At 39.2% G+C, this 18,229-nt stretch overlaps 1 protein-coding gene across 3 annotated transcripts in view; it reads left to right on the top strand.

The window, feature by feature from the left end:
* homer2 (homer scaffold protein 2) overlaps positions 1-18,229 on the top strand; it is a 33,900-nt gene that overhangs the window by 222 nt on the left and 15,449 nt on the right. Inside the window, exons 2-3 of one of the 3 annotated variants that reach the window (XM_030722844.1) lie at positions 104-132; positions 12,019-12,175. In XM_030722844.1, coding sequence (XP_030578704.1) covers positions 128-132; positions 12,019-12,175 — 162 coding nt within the window. In that variant the 5' untranslated portion in view covers positions 104-127. Of the gene's footprint in view, positions 1-5; positions 133-12,018; positions 12,176-18,229 lie in introns of those variants that run through there. The other 2 variants (XM_030722841.1, XM_030722835.1) reach the window with 2 other exon arrangements.

Below are 18,229 nucleotides of genomic sequence, written 5' to 3'. Positions count from 1 at the left end.
AACTCTTTGGACCGCTAATCATCTGCGGACTGCGCTTTTCAAACAATTTTTTCCTTTCAACCCAGCCAATATAACCTTCAGATTATATATATATTTTAAAAAGGAGTTGTTCCTCAAGTCCGCGGCAATGGGGTGAGTAATCCAGAAAGCGCTGCCCTTCAGAGCGCCTCTCATGACACCTGCACTGACTAAAATGTTGTGTGTTTTGTGCGGTGAAAAGACGGGGAAATATGCCTCCAGAGCTGCCCATTTCACATGTCAAACCTCAACTAAATTTAATCCTAAATGTCGCTGCTCTCAAGCGCCTGCCTGTGAGAAGACCGCCACTGTTTTCTTGCCAGATTATGTTGCAATTTGGGGGAAATTAATGAGGTGACTCTTGGTGGACTGTCAGTGAGACTATTCTGATGTTGTTTTTGTGTGTGTGTGTTGGGGGGGGGGGGGGGGGGGATGCTTGATGCCATATTTCTAATTATGGATTTATGTTTTATTTATAAGCAGAATTTCAAACGGATTCCTTCTTGAGTGCTCCAGTTCTTCCCTTTCTTCAGGATAGGAATATGGTTTGGAGAGGGTTATGATATGGAGGTGTCAGAGTCAACACTGCCCACTAATGAGGAGAGATGGTGGTACTTGTGGGAGTGTATATTTGTGTGTGTGTGTGTGTGTGTGTTGTCAACAGTGCTGGAGGTACTGGTGCATACTCCCACAGTAGTTTTACAGGGTACTGTTCAGTATGTTGCCTCCATACTGTGGTGTGAATGTTGATTCTGTGGCTCACTGCCATAGTTATGCAATCACCATCTCTCCCTGTCTTCACATCTACATATATTTCTGACTTTTGCTTTCCAAGCAGCTCCTGTTTGTATTTAATTTGACTTAGAAATGACAACAACAAAAAATCAGACTTAAACCTCGTTCCGAATCATTTCTTTATTTCTTCAGGAATCCTTCCACTTCTAACAGTTGAAACTTGGATTTATGGAAAATGTGAAGTGAGATGTGAATCACTAGCAGCGTTGATGTTCAGTTATGTAATGAGTACCACCCCATGCCCAAAGTGCTTGCTTTTCCTGAGTATTTATTTCATAAGAAACCAGTTCAACAGTCCTGACTTCCTTTCATGAGTTTGGTGTAATCACCCAGCCAGTTTCAAAAGACTCAGTTGTGTTGAGTCATGAAACTGGCCCAGTGGACCAGTGACAGCATGGCAACCCAGGCCAAAGCAGGAGGGTCCCACCTACTCACACAGTAAAAGTTTCCTTTTTTGTCTCTACTTGTTGGCGTAGAATTAAAGTAGTGTCACATGTCAGCTAAATGCTTTTAAGGAGGAAACAAATGGCTCCTATGATATTTCATCTGGATCTCTTCCTTGAAACTCCATTGTTTGCCTTTATTTGTCATTCAGATTGTTTTTCTCAGTAATCAACTGTTGCTTTTATAAAAATGTTAAATTCTCTTTTGCAGTATCTGAGCAACAGTGAAAAACCTAAACTATGGGAGGCTGATAAAACCAATCATGCACACTTCTGATTCAGAATCGTTGCTTTAATATGTTTGAATCAGCAGCTGTTACAGCAATGACTTATTGACCAGGAGTCCAAATCACAACAAATGAAATTTGCTCTCATAGAAGACTAAGACTAATAATAATAATAATAATAAAACTCAAATGTGAGAGCTGAAACCAGCAAATGTTTTCTTAAAAAATGTCTTGATGAGTTGTTGCTCATTACATTCCTGTAAGTGGATATGTTTAAAAGGCTGCAGCTAAAAGATAATTATTACTGATTTAAAAAAAAAAAAAAAAAATTTATATTACTATTATTTTGGTAGATGAGTGTCTTAATTTACATGAACACAAAAGAAAACAATGCTCACCACAGTGTTTTGAACCCTGAGGTAATTGGACTAAATTACAAAAAAAAAAAAAAGAAGATTTTGTTAAAAATCTAATCATTTAATTATTTCACCTCCAATAATTTCAGTTTTACATCTAACAGTTTATATCAAACAAAATTGCTGTTAGTGCTGAGTTTGGTTGTGTGCTAATTGTGCGATTATATTACAACCTGAGTACACCTGCTAATGATGCAATGTGTTTTACACTAAGTGGCCAGTCAAGAGATAAGTGTGTGTGTGTGTGTGTGTGTGTGTGTGTGTGTGTGTGTGTGTGTGTGTGTGTGTGTGTGTGTGTGTGTGTTTTGTGGAGGGAGCTGTTGATCATTTGTCATGTCTATTATTTTTTTGTGGGATTTAGTGCTTGCCTCCTAAATGCAGTTATAGATTAACTATAAGTCAGAACACACACACACACACACACACACACACACACACACACACACACACACACACACACACACACACACACAATAACACCTTCGGTTCCTTGTCCCTTTATTACCATAGTTCTTTGAACATGTGATCTATCAGTACCCTACTGACCTTGAGACACTTGTTGTTCATGCCATCTCCACATAATTTATTGAGGACATGCAGTTATGTATTGGTCCAAATTATAGCATTGTATGTGTGTAGCATGTCCAAAAAAACAAACAAATAAACCAAAAGAATAAATCAAACCTATGTAATTAAAGATTGCTGAATTGGAAAGGGAGATGAAATTCAGACAGTAGCATTGGGAAAGAAAGTGGTGATAATTCTGTTTCTAAGTACAGTTTTGCAGCTTAAGGGCTGCATCTCTGGAATTATTCCAACATAAAGCTTAGATTGCCTGAAAGCCCCTTCTGAATAGGCAGCCACACAGACAGCAATGCAATCAGCATATTGCTATTTAAAGTAAGCCATGCTGGGAGCAGGCCTAACACAGGGATAGATGATAATCTCCTGGCTGTCCAGAGAATGGCATATAAAGGTTTAACACTCATTGATTAGGCTCTGTGACATGTGACGTGGCAGTGGGTCTCTTGGGTGCCCTGACAGGAGAGTGGACTGTAAGTTTAATCTGAGGGTATGTTCTCCCATCTGTGTCTGAAGGCTGGAGGGGATGGGCGTAGAGGTGCAGTTGGGGAATAGGAGCAGGTCTTACTGTTAAAGAATCATGTGTAAATGAAAGGGGACAGGCTGATGGCGGATTGGACGTCTCTTCACCAGATGGTGGAAGCCTAGGAGGCCATCTGCTGCCATGCTGTGCTTCTGTGGAGACTTCCTCACTTCCTTTTCCTTGGAGCGTTCACATTACGTTGGGCTCTGTGTCCTACCGCCTCAGAGTGGTGGAGGGAGACCTGCTGTGGTTGCTTGTTTGAATCTGGCCGGCTGCCTTTGTTGCATGGGCCACTGTATGATGCCAGAAACTGGCATTGATTATGAAGGTCATCCGTAAAATGGCAGTAAAGTAAAGTTTGCCACAGCCAATCAGAAGACTGGATTCTACAAAACTGAAGTATCCTGCCTTATAGCAATATGTAAACATTATTTTAATAAATATTTTTCCAGCTGTGGTTTTCAGAGTTCACTGCTCAGTCAATTGATTGCTGGACAAAGAGGTTCAAAAATCTCAAGGATTTCCACAATTAAATAGCCAAAAAAGTAAAATAGACACAAAATTTATTTTACTTTTTCTTATGCACTGCTACTAACTTTGCCATTCAGTGCTCTGAAAATCCTTCAGGTGACAAGAAAAACTTTCCTGTCTTTCCTGCTGAAATTATTTTTGTCCAACTAACAATCCAAAAACTCTGCAGCTTTTAAATGAAGAATAAATCAGCAAATGTTTTACATTTTTGCTTTATGAATTGCAATAAGCTTGAAAAACTGTAGCTCGTTTACAAAATTAATCATAAACCAACTCTGTTTTAAATGACAATTAGCTGATTATTTTATACTACCAAATGAAGCTAAAAATGAGAAAAACCCCAGTTGCTGTTGTTTTAATGGTTTTGTCCTCAGTCCTTAATGAGTTTTCCTTGATGAAGATAATGGTATCTCTTCTGGGTGTGAGGGATTTTTTTTTTTTTAAATAAATATTTTGATAAAACCTCTCTTATAGCCAATAAAATGAAAAATGCCTTAAAATCAAATAAATTATTACAGTTACAATTGTTACAGCCTTTAAATAATTTCACCTGTGATGGGACAAAATATCAATAACAACAATTTGTTATATCGTCCTCTCTTGCAATACAATCATTGATAAGCTGCAGCCAAATATAGATATTTTTATTGAATATGTAGGTGCACTAAAGTGATTTCCAAGACAGTGGAGGGTTGTGCATTAAAGCAAATCAGAGGTCCAATTAGCTGAATTTAATATCAATAAACAAACGCTAACATCACAATTCATTTTTGGCTGTGTAGCATCATTTACTCCTCTTCAGTTACACAAATATCTTGACGTATCCTCGATAATTGTCTTGCGAAGCATCAAACCTTAGATACCATCATTATTGTGGGCAACATATTGCAGAAGTATTGTAAGTTACTTTTGGATTCCCATGCCTACTTTATGCCCCATTTTGTTCCTTTCAGATAAATATTCTAATTTTTATAGCTTTATAGACATTGGTAACTCTGGCAACAGTGGGGAATATTTTTTTTGGGAAAAATATAAACAATTTTAATTGGTCTGATTATGAGCAGTGGTGTTGAATTTGTGCTTATTTTGTCCTTCCCTTCCAACAGTTGTTTCTTTTTGCACTGGATGGTGTAGTGAAGAAGAGATGCCATAAAGTAACCTTTAACAGTGACTTAATATGAGTGGTTTTAAGCTGAGATGGTGTGCTCCTGTTTTGTAAATGTCAGGAGAAAGACGACAGACGCATAATTTAGAGCTGGAGTTCTCCAACTATTAAATCCATTATTTGCCACACAGCAGGGACCTTGAAGTCTGTTATTGCATACAGTATATGCATACAGTAACCATTGCCTCCTTTGACCTCTTGACATCATTAGTTGAGCAGCGTGTTTATTCCAGGGAAAGCCCAGGTGGTGTTGTAGTAATGAACCCAGAGAGAATTTCCTCTCCTGCCTACTTTGCTCATTCACACAGACAACACTCCGCTCTCACTAATAAGACAGCTCCGCTCTCCATCAGGGCTCGCAGGTAAAATATACCACAGAGCCTCAGCTGTGTTCACCTAAAACACAAAAAAGGCTAATGAGGATTCAAGTTTGTGATTTCTGGTGTTTTATGTTTAACAAATTAATACACTTGTTTCTAATTTTCCTTATTCATGTTGCCACATTCACTTGAACTGTAAACCTTGTGACATCGATGGGATTTTTCCATATGGGAAAAGATGTTCTTTTGTTACTGTGTTCCACTATAAAGCCACTTGTAATGTGGTGTGCTGCTGTCAGCCCCAGCAGAGAAAGTGAGGAAGGATAAGTGCTCCAACTTGGTGTTTCTGCAACTTCACTGTGGATATTTGACAAGTGAATAATGCTGCCTTTGTGACTAAAGTTCTTTGAGCAGGCAGAGAAGCCAATTCACTGTTTTATTTCTTTCAGACCACATAGGGCCGAGGACAGCACTTTATGCGTACTCTCCTTTTGATATAATAAGCTTAAGTAACTGGGGTAGTCTGCTGATTGTCCTGCTTTACTGCATGTTTTGTCGAGAAAACGTTCACTGTGGTGAAATTGTGTGTAAAGGAATAAAAATGCATTAATGGAATAACACTCAAAAGATGTTGGGAGCTTCTAATGTTGCTCTTTTAGTGAGATGGTTGCACAGTTTGTTTTGATCAGGTTGTTGACAATAATGCGGTGCAGGTTTTAGTCTCTAGAGGATCCAAGTGGAGGAAACATGAAGTCTCACCAACAGAGAGACTAATGAAGATATCTTAATATAGATTAACAGTCTCACACGGATTGTTGTGCCTCTGGGTTTGCACCCATGTACAGCTGACTGCTTTATTCATCCCTTGCACATTTAATGCCCCAGTCACGGTGTAAACCCAGATAGCGTGTGGTGATGCCATCTCTCTGACCCATTTAGTGAGCGATCTGACACCTTTGTAACAATACTGCAGGCTAGAAAAATGACACTAAACTTTCTTAAAGGTTTGACTGCACTGTAGCAAGTGAACAACCTATCTTTCTTTTTAAGATGAACAAAATTAACCAAATATATGTTTTAAATAACCACATTTGACTCCACAGTCAATACTCTAACATTACTGCCTTGTGAGGTTAAACTGTCACACAGTTTTATTGCTTAATTATATGCGCTTCCTTGCTTTTAATGAGACGTGTTCACTTCCTGTAGGGACGTAAAGAATGCAGTTCACATATCTGAAGCTGCTGACGCTGCAGATTTCTGTTAAACCGACTTCAAAGCCTGTTTGAGTGACGTTAAATCCTTCAGTGTTTGACCTCAGATTCCCAAATCCTCTATCAGACTGAGAGCTAGATGAATGTGATGGATGAGCAAAGTTTGGTTGGTTGGGGGGGGGGCTAAGCCCAGAGTGGATTCCTATACTCAGGAATCTGGACAAGGCTGTTTGTCTTTGTTACAGAAAGAAAAACATGCCTGTACTGCACAGATGTAGCAGCACACAAGAGCAACGTGATTTCAACTGCTTGCATTAAAATCAGCATCCCAGACTCTTAGTCAAAGATAGAAGCTGTCTGCTGTTTATTCACACTTCCTCTCAGAACACGGTGCCATCCTGTATCATCTTAAAATGTCTTCTTTAAGCAGCATGATAATCCTCCTTTTGGAGTGTATGGTATTCGCTTGATCACAACCTTTCTTGTAGTATTTAAGCAAAAAAGAGGTAGGTTTCTTTTGGGGGGGGGGGTCTTTGTGAGCTATCGTAACTTTTTGTGAGTCATTAAATGGTGGGGTACTCTGAACAGATTGACTTAGTCCTTAGGTATCTGCCTGTCAGTTCACTTCAGGTCTTTTTGCTGGTACACAACATGATTGCTGCATTATCAGTGTGTGTATGGGCCTGAGATGGTTGGGTAGGTGTATGTAGGCACAGACAGTGCAGTCTAACTCAGACCCCCCCCCCCCCCCCTTACACACACACACAGAAACACACACACCTGTAAATTATTCAAAGCACCAGATGGGGACAGAGAACGTCTGACACTCAGTGGGACAAAGTATTCAGCGGTCGTAGAGTCCCAAATGTCGTTTTTTTTTTTTTTTTTTAAATAATCTAGTAAAAATCAATCAACCTAATGCTTTTTATCTGAGAAAAGCAGATCACTGGAATCCATAAAACAGTTGTGTGATTGCATCCATGTGTTCAGCAGCAGTCTTTCACTCCTCCTTCCCTTGCCAGTGTGAGCTGGCTCGAGACACTGGCACAGCAAAGGTCACCGTGTGTGCCTATGTAAAGCAACAACAGTGATCTGTATAATGGGTTTTGTAGTTCCCAAAGCAGATGAAGACAGAGATTAGGCTTAAAGGGGACAGTGAATTTATTAGGCTTTCATTTCTGTGAGAACCATAATCCCAATGGAAGTAAAAGCTTTATTAGCTCATGAATATTTGCTGCCTGACAGCTTGTCTGTCTGACATTATTTTTCACCAGCAACTCATAACAGTGCATTAAAGTATTTCTGTACTCAAGGTCCACTAGACATCTCATTTTGCCAGTTGCAGTGAAGCTTTGCAACAACAAAGGCACCATCTGTACCCTGTTAATGAAAGTTGTGTACACTTCTCAGCATGAAAAAAGTGGTGTGCTCAGATTTATGTTTTTAAATATGCTTGCAGATTATTTTGATTTAGGTTAATTTTAATAAGCACATCCCTGTGCTTAAAAAAAGTACAAAATAGCTTTTGTTGGCCTCGTTTTACAGCAGCTGTACCCGTGTATCCAGCTCAACACCGTTGTATATACTTCACACATTTTGTAGAAGGAAGATGCCAGTCCAAGGAAAAAATAAAAATTTAAAAAGGTTTATAACACTTAAAATGACATAATAGGAAATTTGCTGGAAGCGCGCTCTTCTGGGTGCATGTTTGGGACCAAGTGATAAGATTTTGTGGAGAGCGGATAAGTGATATATAAACACTGTGTTTTAGGAGCCTGTAATCCAAAGCATATTTTGGATTTTACAGATAATGGGCTTACAGAAATCATCACTAATTATCAGAGGACAAAATGATGCATATAGAAGCATTCAGACCAAACAAAACTTATCAGGACACCCAAAATCATGCTAAAATCATAAACTGTGTATAAAAGATGGAAAAACATGCCTGGAACATCCACAACCTAACTCACCAGGACTGTATCTGCAGGCTTTACCTCTGAAAGAGGGCAACCCTGGAGACCTACACTATCAGCTAATGCTAGACTGGCTAGCAAGATGCAACTGGAATCGCTGTGATATTAAAAGGGATGCTAATGTAGGCTAGCAAGTAAGACATAAAATCTACTAACCAGAGAAACTCAACAGCTGACTCCTTAGTATCTTTTAATACAAACTAATGCTGATTAAGCGAAATCTACCTGTCACTCAAAATTGGCCAGTCTCTCAAGTAATCCAAAACCTTAAGCCTTAAAATGATTTAAACAGATGTTATATAAAAATTCACCCCTGTGCAGTTGTCACAAACGGGGGGATTTGCTATAGAGACAAAGAATGGCCTGAAGACACTTGTTTCTGTTGTAAAAAGTTGAGCATTTTAACCTGGGAGTCTGTGGGGGTGGTATGGCTTTTGGAGTCATTCTGAAGTTTCCATTTGAGGAAATGGCAACTTAATTTTTCTGCCCTGGAGACTGTCGTTGGGTTAAGATACGATATAACAGATCAGCCTCGAGGGAACCGTACATTAGTGTTTTCAGCATCAAAATGTCTAACTCAAAGGGGCTCTTTTAATGTCGCTGCGGTCATTAGGGTTCAGCGTTTGGTGCGTTTTAGCACACATCTGCAGAGTTGAGTAATTGTGAAAAAAGTGGTGGCTTTTGAGGGAGAGCTGAAGGTGGAATCTATAATAAAATACTAGAATCTAAAATATAGGTTTATATAAACATGTGGGTCCAACACAGCTCTGGACAGCAACAAAATACATGTAGCTTATATATCAGCAAATGTCTTGTTCCATGTATTTTACAGGGATGTGTGAATGATTTGCACTGTGCTGTGCTTGTACTGAGGCGCACTACTCAAGGCATCAATATGCTTCCACTGAAGTGCTCTTCAGATGGCTGAACAGCATGTGAAAGCCCACTTACTCCCCAGTGTCAGCGCTGAGGGGGTTGCATCCAGCATTTTCTTTACTTTCCTAAAGCGACAATCACAGGAACACCCATTTCATACAACTAACGATCAGTTGTAGACACCCCCCCTCCCTCTGAGGCTTTTTGTTCCCTTCTTGACACAATTACTTATGTCACTTGTCACTTTCTGTGTGTATAACCATGTGCGATGCTTTGGATGCCTTTGAGGAAGGATTGTTCAAAAGTGTGTTATGCGTGTTTGCGCATTTCACTCCTCTGCGATGGCACACTTTTCACTCTGTCTTTGACTGTGCCTTGTGGGACATTTTTTTTTTTTTTGGTAAGTACTTTTGGTATCACATGTGGTTGGAGGACCCTTGGAATTCAAGAAAGAATATCATCTAAAATCATACTTTTGTGTGGGAGGGGAAAAATGATCAGTATATGATCAAAACTAAACTAAAATATGCTGTAAAACAATCGGTATAGCAAAGCAATGGCAAGTGATATACTAACAGTCAAGTTACTTCTACCAAGCAGTGGCATCTTTCTAATCTATATTCTGTCTCTAAAAGTCTTCTTTACTTCACATTTTGATTTCCACCAAGTGCTTCCAGTCTGTCTCCCATACTCTTCGTCTGAATTCATTATTAAGTTCTTCAGGTGTCCTATGATCCCTCTCATCTCAGCCACTCCACTTAATTATTCCTCACTCTTGGAACTTTAGAGAGGGGCATTTCAACCACCTGCACTCGCCTTTTGAAATGAGAACCTCCAGTGGAAAATTTAACCCTCCTGAGTCCAGTCCTTTTAAAGCACTATCATTAAAGAAAAGGCCGACTGGTTCTTTTGCTTCCAGCAGTGGTGCTCTTTCAGTGTTATATTCCTGCATAGTTGCCATGGACCACTAAAAAAGGGTTGGACTGCATTCAGATGGGGGTTATTTATTTATTTTTTTACCACAAGCTTTCAAAATGTCTAACAGTAGTAGGTACTCATGTCTTTTCGTTTTATGAAACCAAACTAACACAGTAGCTTGAAAAAGACCATCCACGTAGCCTCCCTTATGGCTTCATAAAACTTTTTTTTTTTTTCCCTAACAGAGAAAGCTGTTAAAAAATTGTTAATATTTTCAGGTTGCTGACCTGTACCTTGTGCCACACAAGTTGTAGAAAGTATGTACAATAAGCTGTTTGCATTGTTACAACCCTATTTCTGAAATGTTGGGACTTCGTTAGGGACATGATTTTTCTAAAATAGTGGCACCTGAAGCTCCTGTCCCAACTTTTCTGAAATGTGTTGCTGGCATGCAAATCAAAATGAGCATTTTGTTTAAATATAATCTTGTTTCATTTCAAACGTGAGGCTTGAATGATCTGCAAAATGTTAAGGTTTTTTTTTTTTTTAAAAAAAGGGTTGTACTTTGAAGAGAGCTTGGATGTCGGCAGTTTAAAGCTGTGAAAGCTGAAAATCCTCTGCTTGTCTTACTGAGTCAGTGTGGTATTTGTGTATATGGGTGTGTGTCCATGTAACAGAAGTTCTGTCATCAGACTGAGAAAGGTGTGTCTGTGAATGTCCTTAAGGGGAGACGCATTTTCACTATGTTTTTAGTCTGTGGTTATTCAAGTTTAACAAGCAGTTTAACAACCTGCTCCTTCATCCTCATCTGAATCACAGGGGCGGCGAGCAGGTCATTGCTGAGAGGCAGATTTCTTCACTCTCTCGTAGATTAAATGACACGATTTTGAACTTTTCTCCATCACATTTATTGCTGACTTGGGTTTTTATATTTATAAGTCAAGCAATATTTTTCAGCTTGTCACTTAAAACTGATTAAACTATAATGGAGCCTGTGCGGGATTCAAAATGGTTAAAATGGCAGACATGACGGTAAAACTGGGCTGGACAAAAGCTCAACTTGAGTCATCTTGTGAATGCTTTCTAAAAGTGGTCAACGAGATGAGTCAGAGATGAGCTCAGTAGAGCTTTTATCTACTTATAATTCCCATGATGAGCGGAATCAATTTTAACACAATGTTTCCCAGTACAATCATTTCCCGGATAAAAGTTAGAGAATCCCGATTTAGTTTTATTGCAGGTTTAATATCAGTGTTTTATGGACACCATGCTACCATTGGAGCTAAGAAAAGTAATGCAATGTAGTTCTTTTTGATTATAAAGATGACTCATGATGATGAGAAATGTATGCAGAATCATATTTAGGAAATAATCCAAGTGATGTTTAATTCAGTGCTTTGTGTTGTGCGAAACATAAAATGTTCAACAAAACAAACTGCTTTTGCTTGTGGATAATTGAAAATGTGCATCATCAGAATGACATGTTGCTGTTAGTGTGGTGCATGATTAGTGTAAAACTTCTGTTTCAACAATGTGATCACTTGGCTAGATTAGCATTACATCCAGTTATAGACAGCAGGTGTGAGAAAACTCAATTATCTGACTATAGTACATTAGAAAACTCTTCCTTTAGACTGTGCAATTTTGTGTGTCCAAACATCTAGTGTGTTACTGACACCTATGAGAGGGAAGGGGGTGTTAATGTGCTAATGGCTTTGGGTTGCCTTGAGAATTGAGGGTTTGTGTTACATTATCACCTGCCTGTCCTCACAGAGACTCTCAGGACTCTGCATTTCTGAAGACACACCACAGACTCTCTGCAGGCTTTATGTGATAAGGATTTTATTCACCCTGTAGCTGTGTGTGCGTGCGTGCGTGCGTGTGTATGTGTTTGGCTAATGTTGTGAGCTTTGGCTCATTTATCAGTGGATGTTATCTTGAGCTGTAGTTGCATGTTGTGTCTTATCTCAATCCCCCTCTAATATTGTCCCTCTGCTCTTCTTCTGCTCTTCAGGGAGCAGCCAATCTACACCACCAGGGCCCATGTCTTCCAAATTGACCCAACCACCAAGAAGAACTGGGTTCCTGCCAGCAAGCAGGCTGTCACAGTCTCCTATTTTTATGACAGCACGCGTAACAGCTACCGCATTATCAGTGTGGATGGATCCAAGGTATGTGTGTGCATGCGCTCGTATGCTTGTGTAACAATATCAATAACTACTGCCCTCAGGAGACATGGAAGAGGAGAGACAATACTATTGGGGAAAAAAAAAGGTGCTGTGTTACATTTGCTGCTCTCACTGATCGGCATCAATTCAACATGGGGTCGTTTAACATTTCCCGCACTCATCTCTATTTGTCTGGGTTCTTTTAAATTCATTTCTAGTCATATTATAGCAAATTATTGCAAAATCACAAATAAAAAGATCAGATCAGCTCTATTTGAGGTCAAAATATTTAGCAGTTAGAAACATGGTACACTTCATTAATGTAGATTATAAACCATTTATAAAGTGCTGAGCAGAAATAACTGTGCTTGAATGTATTGGTTGACACCTACAGCTAGGTCCAGAACTTTCTGACAGTGACACAGTTTTTCTAGTGTTGCCTCTGTATACCACCACAGTGGATTTTGATGCTTAGATAATCAAGATGTGATTGAAGGGCAGACTTTCAGCTTTAATTCAGGGGGTTTAACAAAAGTATTGCATTCACTGCTTAGTAATTACAGGCTCAAATGGAAGAATTGACTGACAAGCAGTTTCATGGCCAAGTGAGGCATGTTCATGCTTTATTCCATGATGAATTAAGCAAATAAAAGATTTGGAGTTGATTGCAAGTGTTGAATTTGAATTTAGTAACTTTTCACTGGAGCTCTCAATATGCGAGATGCAACTGAAAGAAGCCATCACTAGGCTGAAAAAACAAAATGAACCTTGTCAAAGTCTACAATCAAGAGAAGCCTTCATGAATGGAAATTCAGAGGGTTTACTACGAGGTGCAAACCACTGGGAACACTCAAGAACAGGAAAGCCAGATTAGACTTTGCCAGAAAACATCGAAGTATGGAGAAGAAGCGAAATAGCTCAGGCTCTGAAGCATATCACTTCATCTGTCAAACACAGTGTTGTGGCTGCCAGTGGAACTGGTTCAGTAGTGTTTATTGATGATGTGACTCCTGATAGAACTAGCACGATGAATTGTTAAGCTTACAGGGGTATACTCTGCTCAGATTCAGCCAAATGCTGCAAAACTGAGTGGACAGTTCTTTGTAGTGCAGATAATGACCCAAATCAAAAGCAACACAAGAGTTTTTCAAGGCAAAGAAATGGGATATTCTTCGATGTCCAAGTCAGTCAACAGAGCATGATTTGCAGTTATTAAATACAAAACTGAAGACAGAGACCCACAAACAAGCAGCACCTGGGGCTGCAGTAAAGGCCTAGCAGAGCATCTCAAGGGTGGACAGTATGTGGTGATGCCTTTAGGCAGTCATCGACTGCAAAGGATGTAAAACAAAATATTCAAAACAATTCTTATCGGTAAAATTATATCAGTTTGTTTGGTTACTTTTGAGGCTCTGTAAATGGGGGACTATGTGTAAAAATGGCTGTAATTTCTAAATAGACAAATTCAGAACGTTAAAAGCATTCCTATGGCTGCAGCTACATTTTAAACATTGTATATCTTTTTTTTAGGAATGTTAGATGGAGATCTTAAAATTAAGAATTACCGATTAAACTGTTTTTCCACCTTCATGCACTAGAACTCATCTGAGTAGACATACAGGTAACAATTATTATTTTTTTAATTAAGAAGAAAGTGTTACAGTTCATAAAGTAAAAATGTCAATTTTCACTGTCCAGTTAAAGGAAATAAAAAGGTATATGCTCTTTTTGTTTAGTCATCTGTGTGCATCTATTTTTGTGTTTCAAAAGCGCACACAGGACATAAAAGTAGGAATATGAGACACACAGATTATTTCTGTGCTTACTTACTCACTTGCAGCCTAGCTGACCTGATGCCTGGCATGGAGCTGTGCAAAACAAATGTGTGTACATCATAACAATAACTTTAACAACTGTCATGTAGGTTGAAAGCAGAGACAGTATCACATCAGCGAGCTTCCCCTCTAGCAAATTAACAAGAGTATCAAAGAGCTGCCGACTTGTTGAGTCACAATTAAACTCAATTATCTGTAATTTACTGTCATCAACAAAGAGCCATCAGTCGTCATACTCGGAGGGTGGTTGAGTTTTTAAAATCTGGCCACCCACCCCCCACCCCCCGCCCCCTGCAGTGTGAAGTTTTGCTTGTCTCACAATGATTTTGTTGTCACTGTGAGCATGGTGATGAGATTAAACCATACAAGTGACAGTGGACACCATTTGAATCTGTCTGTAATCCCATATTCACACCGTCTTCCTCTCCTTACTGAAAAAGTACATTATGCGTTTCCATGGCGATCAGTTTTCTGTCTGTGTGAAAACTAGAGGAGCCTTATGACAGCGATATTCCTCTGTTGACACTGTTCCGCAACCGCAGTTCACACAGTCTTAAATCACACAGTTTACCTGCAGAGCCACTTTAGGCCGGATGTGTTGACAGATGTTTGGATCGGTTGACGGCCTCATAGTTTCACTCCGCTGTTTCGGTGAAAGGATAGGAGGTAGGATCACCAGCAGCTGATGAGCGGCTCTCACAGGAAGTCGGCATATCAGTGTTGAGTTTTTACACGTCAGGCATGTCCCGCTGTCTTCTTAAAAGTTAAAAAAAATAAATAAATGCAAAGCATACTTTTTGACCATCTGGCTCTACTATAAAGAGCCTGTGTTCATTCTTAGAATTTTAAACTTAATTTCATGTGCAGTTTAAGTCTTACAGCACAATTTTAAGGAAGATATGCACCATTTCTCTTCTCTGGCAAACCATTGTTGAGTCAAGCTCTGCTAGCTTCAAAGCTCTCAAAGCTTTCTTCCCACAGCTACAGAGGCAAGACTCTAATCTGTTATGTCATCAACCAGCACTTATGGATCTGCAGGGATGACAACAACTGACAATAGATTACTAAAGATAAAATATATCTACTACTTTGAGTCTGTTTCATTTCTAAGAAAGGTAATGGGACTTTTATTTATTCATGACTAAATGCATCAATATTTTGTCCTCTATATTCTCAAGGCCATGAATGCTCTCTCTGCTCTCCCTCCCCTGTCATCTTTGCTGTCCTCCTCCTCCCTCTCCTGTAACCTTAACAGAACATTATGTGTCATAAAAGCTCTGCAGGGAACCGCTGTATGTGAGGAACAGGGAAAGGAATTTCTCAAATGTTATCTCAATTTAAAAGGAGAGGACTCCTGCTGATTTTAATTTTATCTTCCTATCCACTTAATTTAAGTGAGTCAAAGTGATGGCGATATGAGCAAAGTAACCAAAAGCGAAGAAATGTTGAGTCACGTCAAATAGATGTTAAATATAGTTTCTAGTTTGTACACTAGCTGCAAGGAAGACAGGTCTGTCTAGAAGAATGGTCTGTGCTGCTGCATGCACTAACTATGACAGACTGTCAGTTTGTATTCATCCACCTATGATGGTGCAGCAACTCACTGATGATGATATGGCAAGTAGAGGAGCGTATCAGCACTTTTGGCTGTCGCTCATCCTGAATCGTGCTTCTCATGCGGCGATGTACCAAGCGCTGTGACAACACAGTGAGGGCATATCTTGCTGTACTTTATAAATAATTCCCAGTGTGAGGTAATGTGTAAAACACTCTGTTTTTTTATTTTTTCTGCCTCATTTTTCCTCTTTCTGACATTTCATTACCTACTGGAACTTGCAAAAAAGACAACTGGACTTTAAGTTTGTTTTTTTGCTTTTTTAAAAGCTGTTTCACCTCACTTCTAAAGCCAAACGGTGGAGAGTCTCAGGTATTTAAACCCTAGTGGTCCTCTTGGAGGTGGTCATCAACCCACCTATTATTCATGTGCATTCTCACATGAGCCAAGGTGTGAAAAAAGGCGTGGGTTATTACTGTCAGGGGTTTCGGGTGAAACCACTCTATCAAGTGAACTATTGAAGTCACCTGAAGTAAGGTGCGAGTGGGGGTTGAGGTACCTGGGAAGGGCTCTCCAGACTGCATTGTAGGGGGTGGATAGCTGGTGTCATAAGCCGCCACCTCTGTTCAACTATGGTCATTCACATTGGACATAGATGGATTCTTTTATTCCTTATTCAAACCATCTGTCTTCCTGGTTCATTAACTACTTTTTTTTTTTTTTTTTCCCCCAACCAATTTCTAGCACTAACATTCATTGACATTTTATAGGTCGTGTAATTTAGTCATTTAATTTAATTTTTTCATTGTTCTTGTAAGACCCTCAGCTCCCTTGTATTAATTGTCTAACAACCGATCTGCTTTAAAGAGCTTATTACAATGTCTATTATCTAGCTACAAGCAAGGGGAAACTTTGTTGCATGACACACCCTTTCTCTTTGCTGTTTCCTGTCAATGAACAATTTTGACTGTCAAATGCAAAGTTGTCAAATATATATATTTAAAAGAAAAGTTTGTATATAAATGGAAGTAACAACCACTTACAGAAGGGAGCATCGTTGTGCAAAGAAGTTTTTGTGGGCCAGATTTCTACTAGCTAGCCAGGCCTCATCAGTGTGCTGGGAAATGTTGGCGTTCAGCTGCTTTGGTCATAGCAGGGGAAGAAAGGAGTTCAAAAAAGGGGGAGGATTTCCAAAAGCTGAAGGCTCTAAAAGAATTATTTCATGAACTTATAATACTTATAATAGTAAGTGCAGTGCTACTAGTAACAGTGTCTGTAACAGCTGAAAAATGGTTAAATGTGTTGGCAGATATACCAGCTGATCAGGTTTATTCTTGCTTGTCAAGGTTGCTTGGTCTCGCCTAAACAGCATGTTGGTATGAAAGGTGTTGCATGATTTAACTTGAGCTTTTAGCTAGTTTAAAGCACATGCTAGTATTCCAACTTATGTTTCCCTGTCTTATCACTTTGCTCATAAAGAGGACACCAAGTTTCTTTTTTTTTCTTTTTTTTTTTGTCGTATGCCATAAAGTTTTGTTTCCATCCATGAAAACAAAAATCATTATTTCCCCTGGAGACAGAGGGGACATGCACACTCCACCCTTCAGTGTCTGGTATGTTTGGGTGAATCACCAAAATCATGCTAGATTGGATATTGTGTTGTATGCCCAGCTGTCATCAGAGAGAATCCACTGGGCTGTTATCAGTCCCAACACAGTCATCCATTAGGATTATGGCACAGTCACACCAAACCTTTTTATGAGCTAGTATGAAGTTCCAACATCAGCAAATTCTGTATTGTAAACAGCATTGCAGATCAGTGACTCTTTTGTCAGGAGAGATGAATGAGAACAGGAAATATCAAAAATAAATGTGTCTAAGAGCCTGTATTTGAACTTTTGCCAATGAAAAGGCTGTTCTTCATCAGATGACTGTCAAGACTTGAAACATAAATACACTCAAATGTTGTATTTATTGTGACTGGAAGTATAAATACACCGGTTATTCAGGGAATACCTGGATTTATAGGTTTGCAAAGACCCTGTGAAAGTCTTCGCTTGCTCAAAGATCAAAAGCTATGCCCAGTATGTTGAACTAGATGAATGATTAATCCAGTGTTCTGCTAGGACAAAATCTTAACCCAAAAAAACAGCCTTCATTTTAAGATTGGGAAGTTTTATTTAGTTTTTTTTTTTTTTTTTTAATGCATTTTTATGATAATTAACAGGTGTAGTGCATTTTAATGGACATGCCACTTTTTGCAAAACTGCTAATTTGCATTTATAGTTGTGGGTAGATCACATAAAACGATACAATATACGAAAAACAAGATGTACAACAAAACACACAGGCAAAAATGGCAAACAATACATCATACTAAAGCAAGTTAAAATTGGTGCTAGGTAACCAAACTTGCACCATTGCCACCAGGGAACGGCGTGCTTTTCTAATCCTTTAATATGCAGTGAGATGAAATGCATCAGGACATTAAAGCAGTTGGCAGACATACAGAAATACTGAACATTTCTTCATCTGCATCACACCTCTGCCTGATGAGCAATTGCAATTTTTCCACTTTGCTTTCTGGTCTATGGCAGGACACGGGGCGGGCATCGTCTCGTCTTTCTTTGGCTATGTTTCAGTTATACCTCAGCATCATCACGACTA

The sequence above is a fragment of the Archocentrus centrarchus genome, chromosome 3 (assembly GCF_007364275.1).
Source record: "Archocentrus centrarchus isolate MPI-CPG fArcCen1 chromosome 3, fArcCen1, whole genome shotgun sequence".
NCBI classification, from domain to species: Eukaryota; Metazoa; Chordata; class Actinopteri; order Cichliformes; family Cichlidae; genus Archocentrus; species Archocentrus centrarchus.
This window is presented reverse-complemented; position numbering and strand designations above follow the sequence as displayed.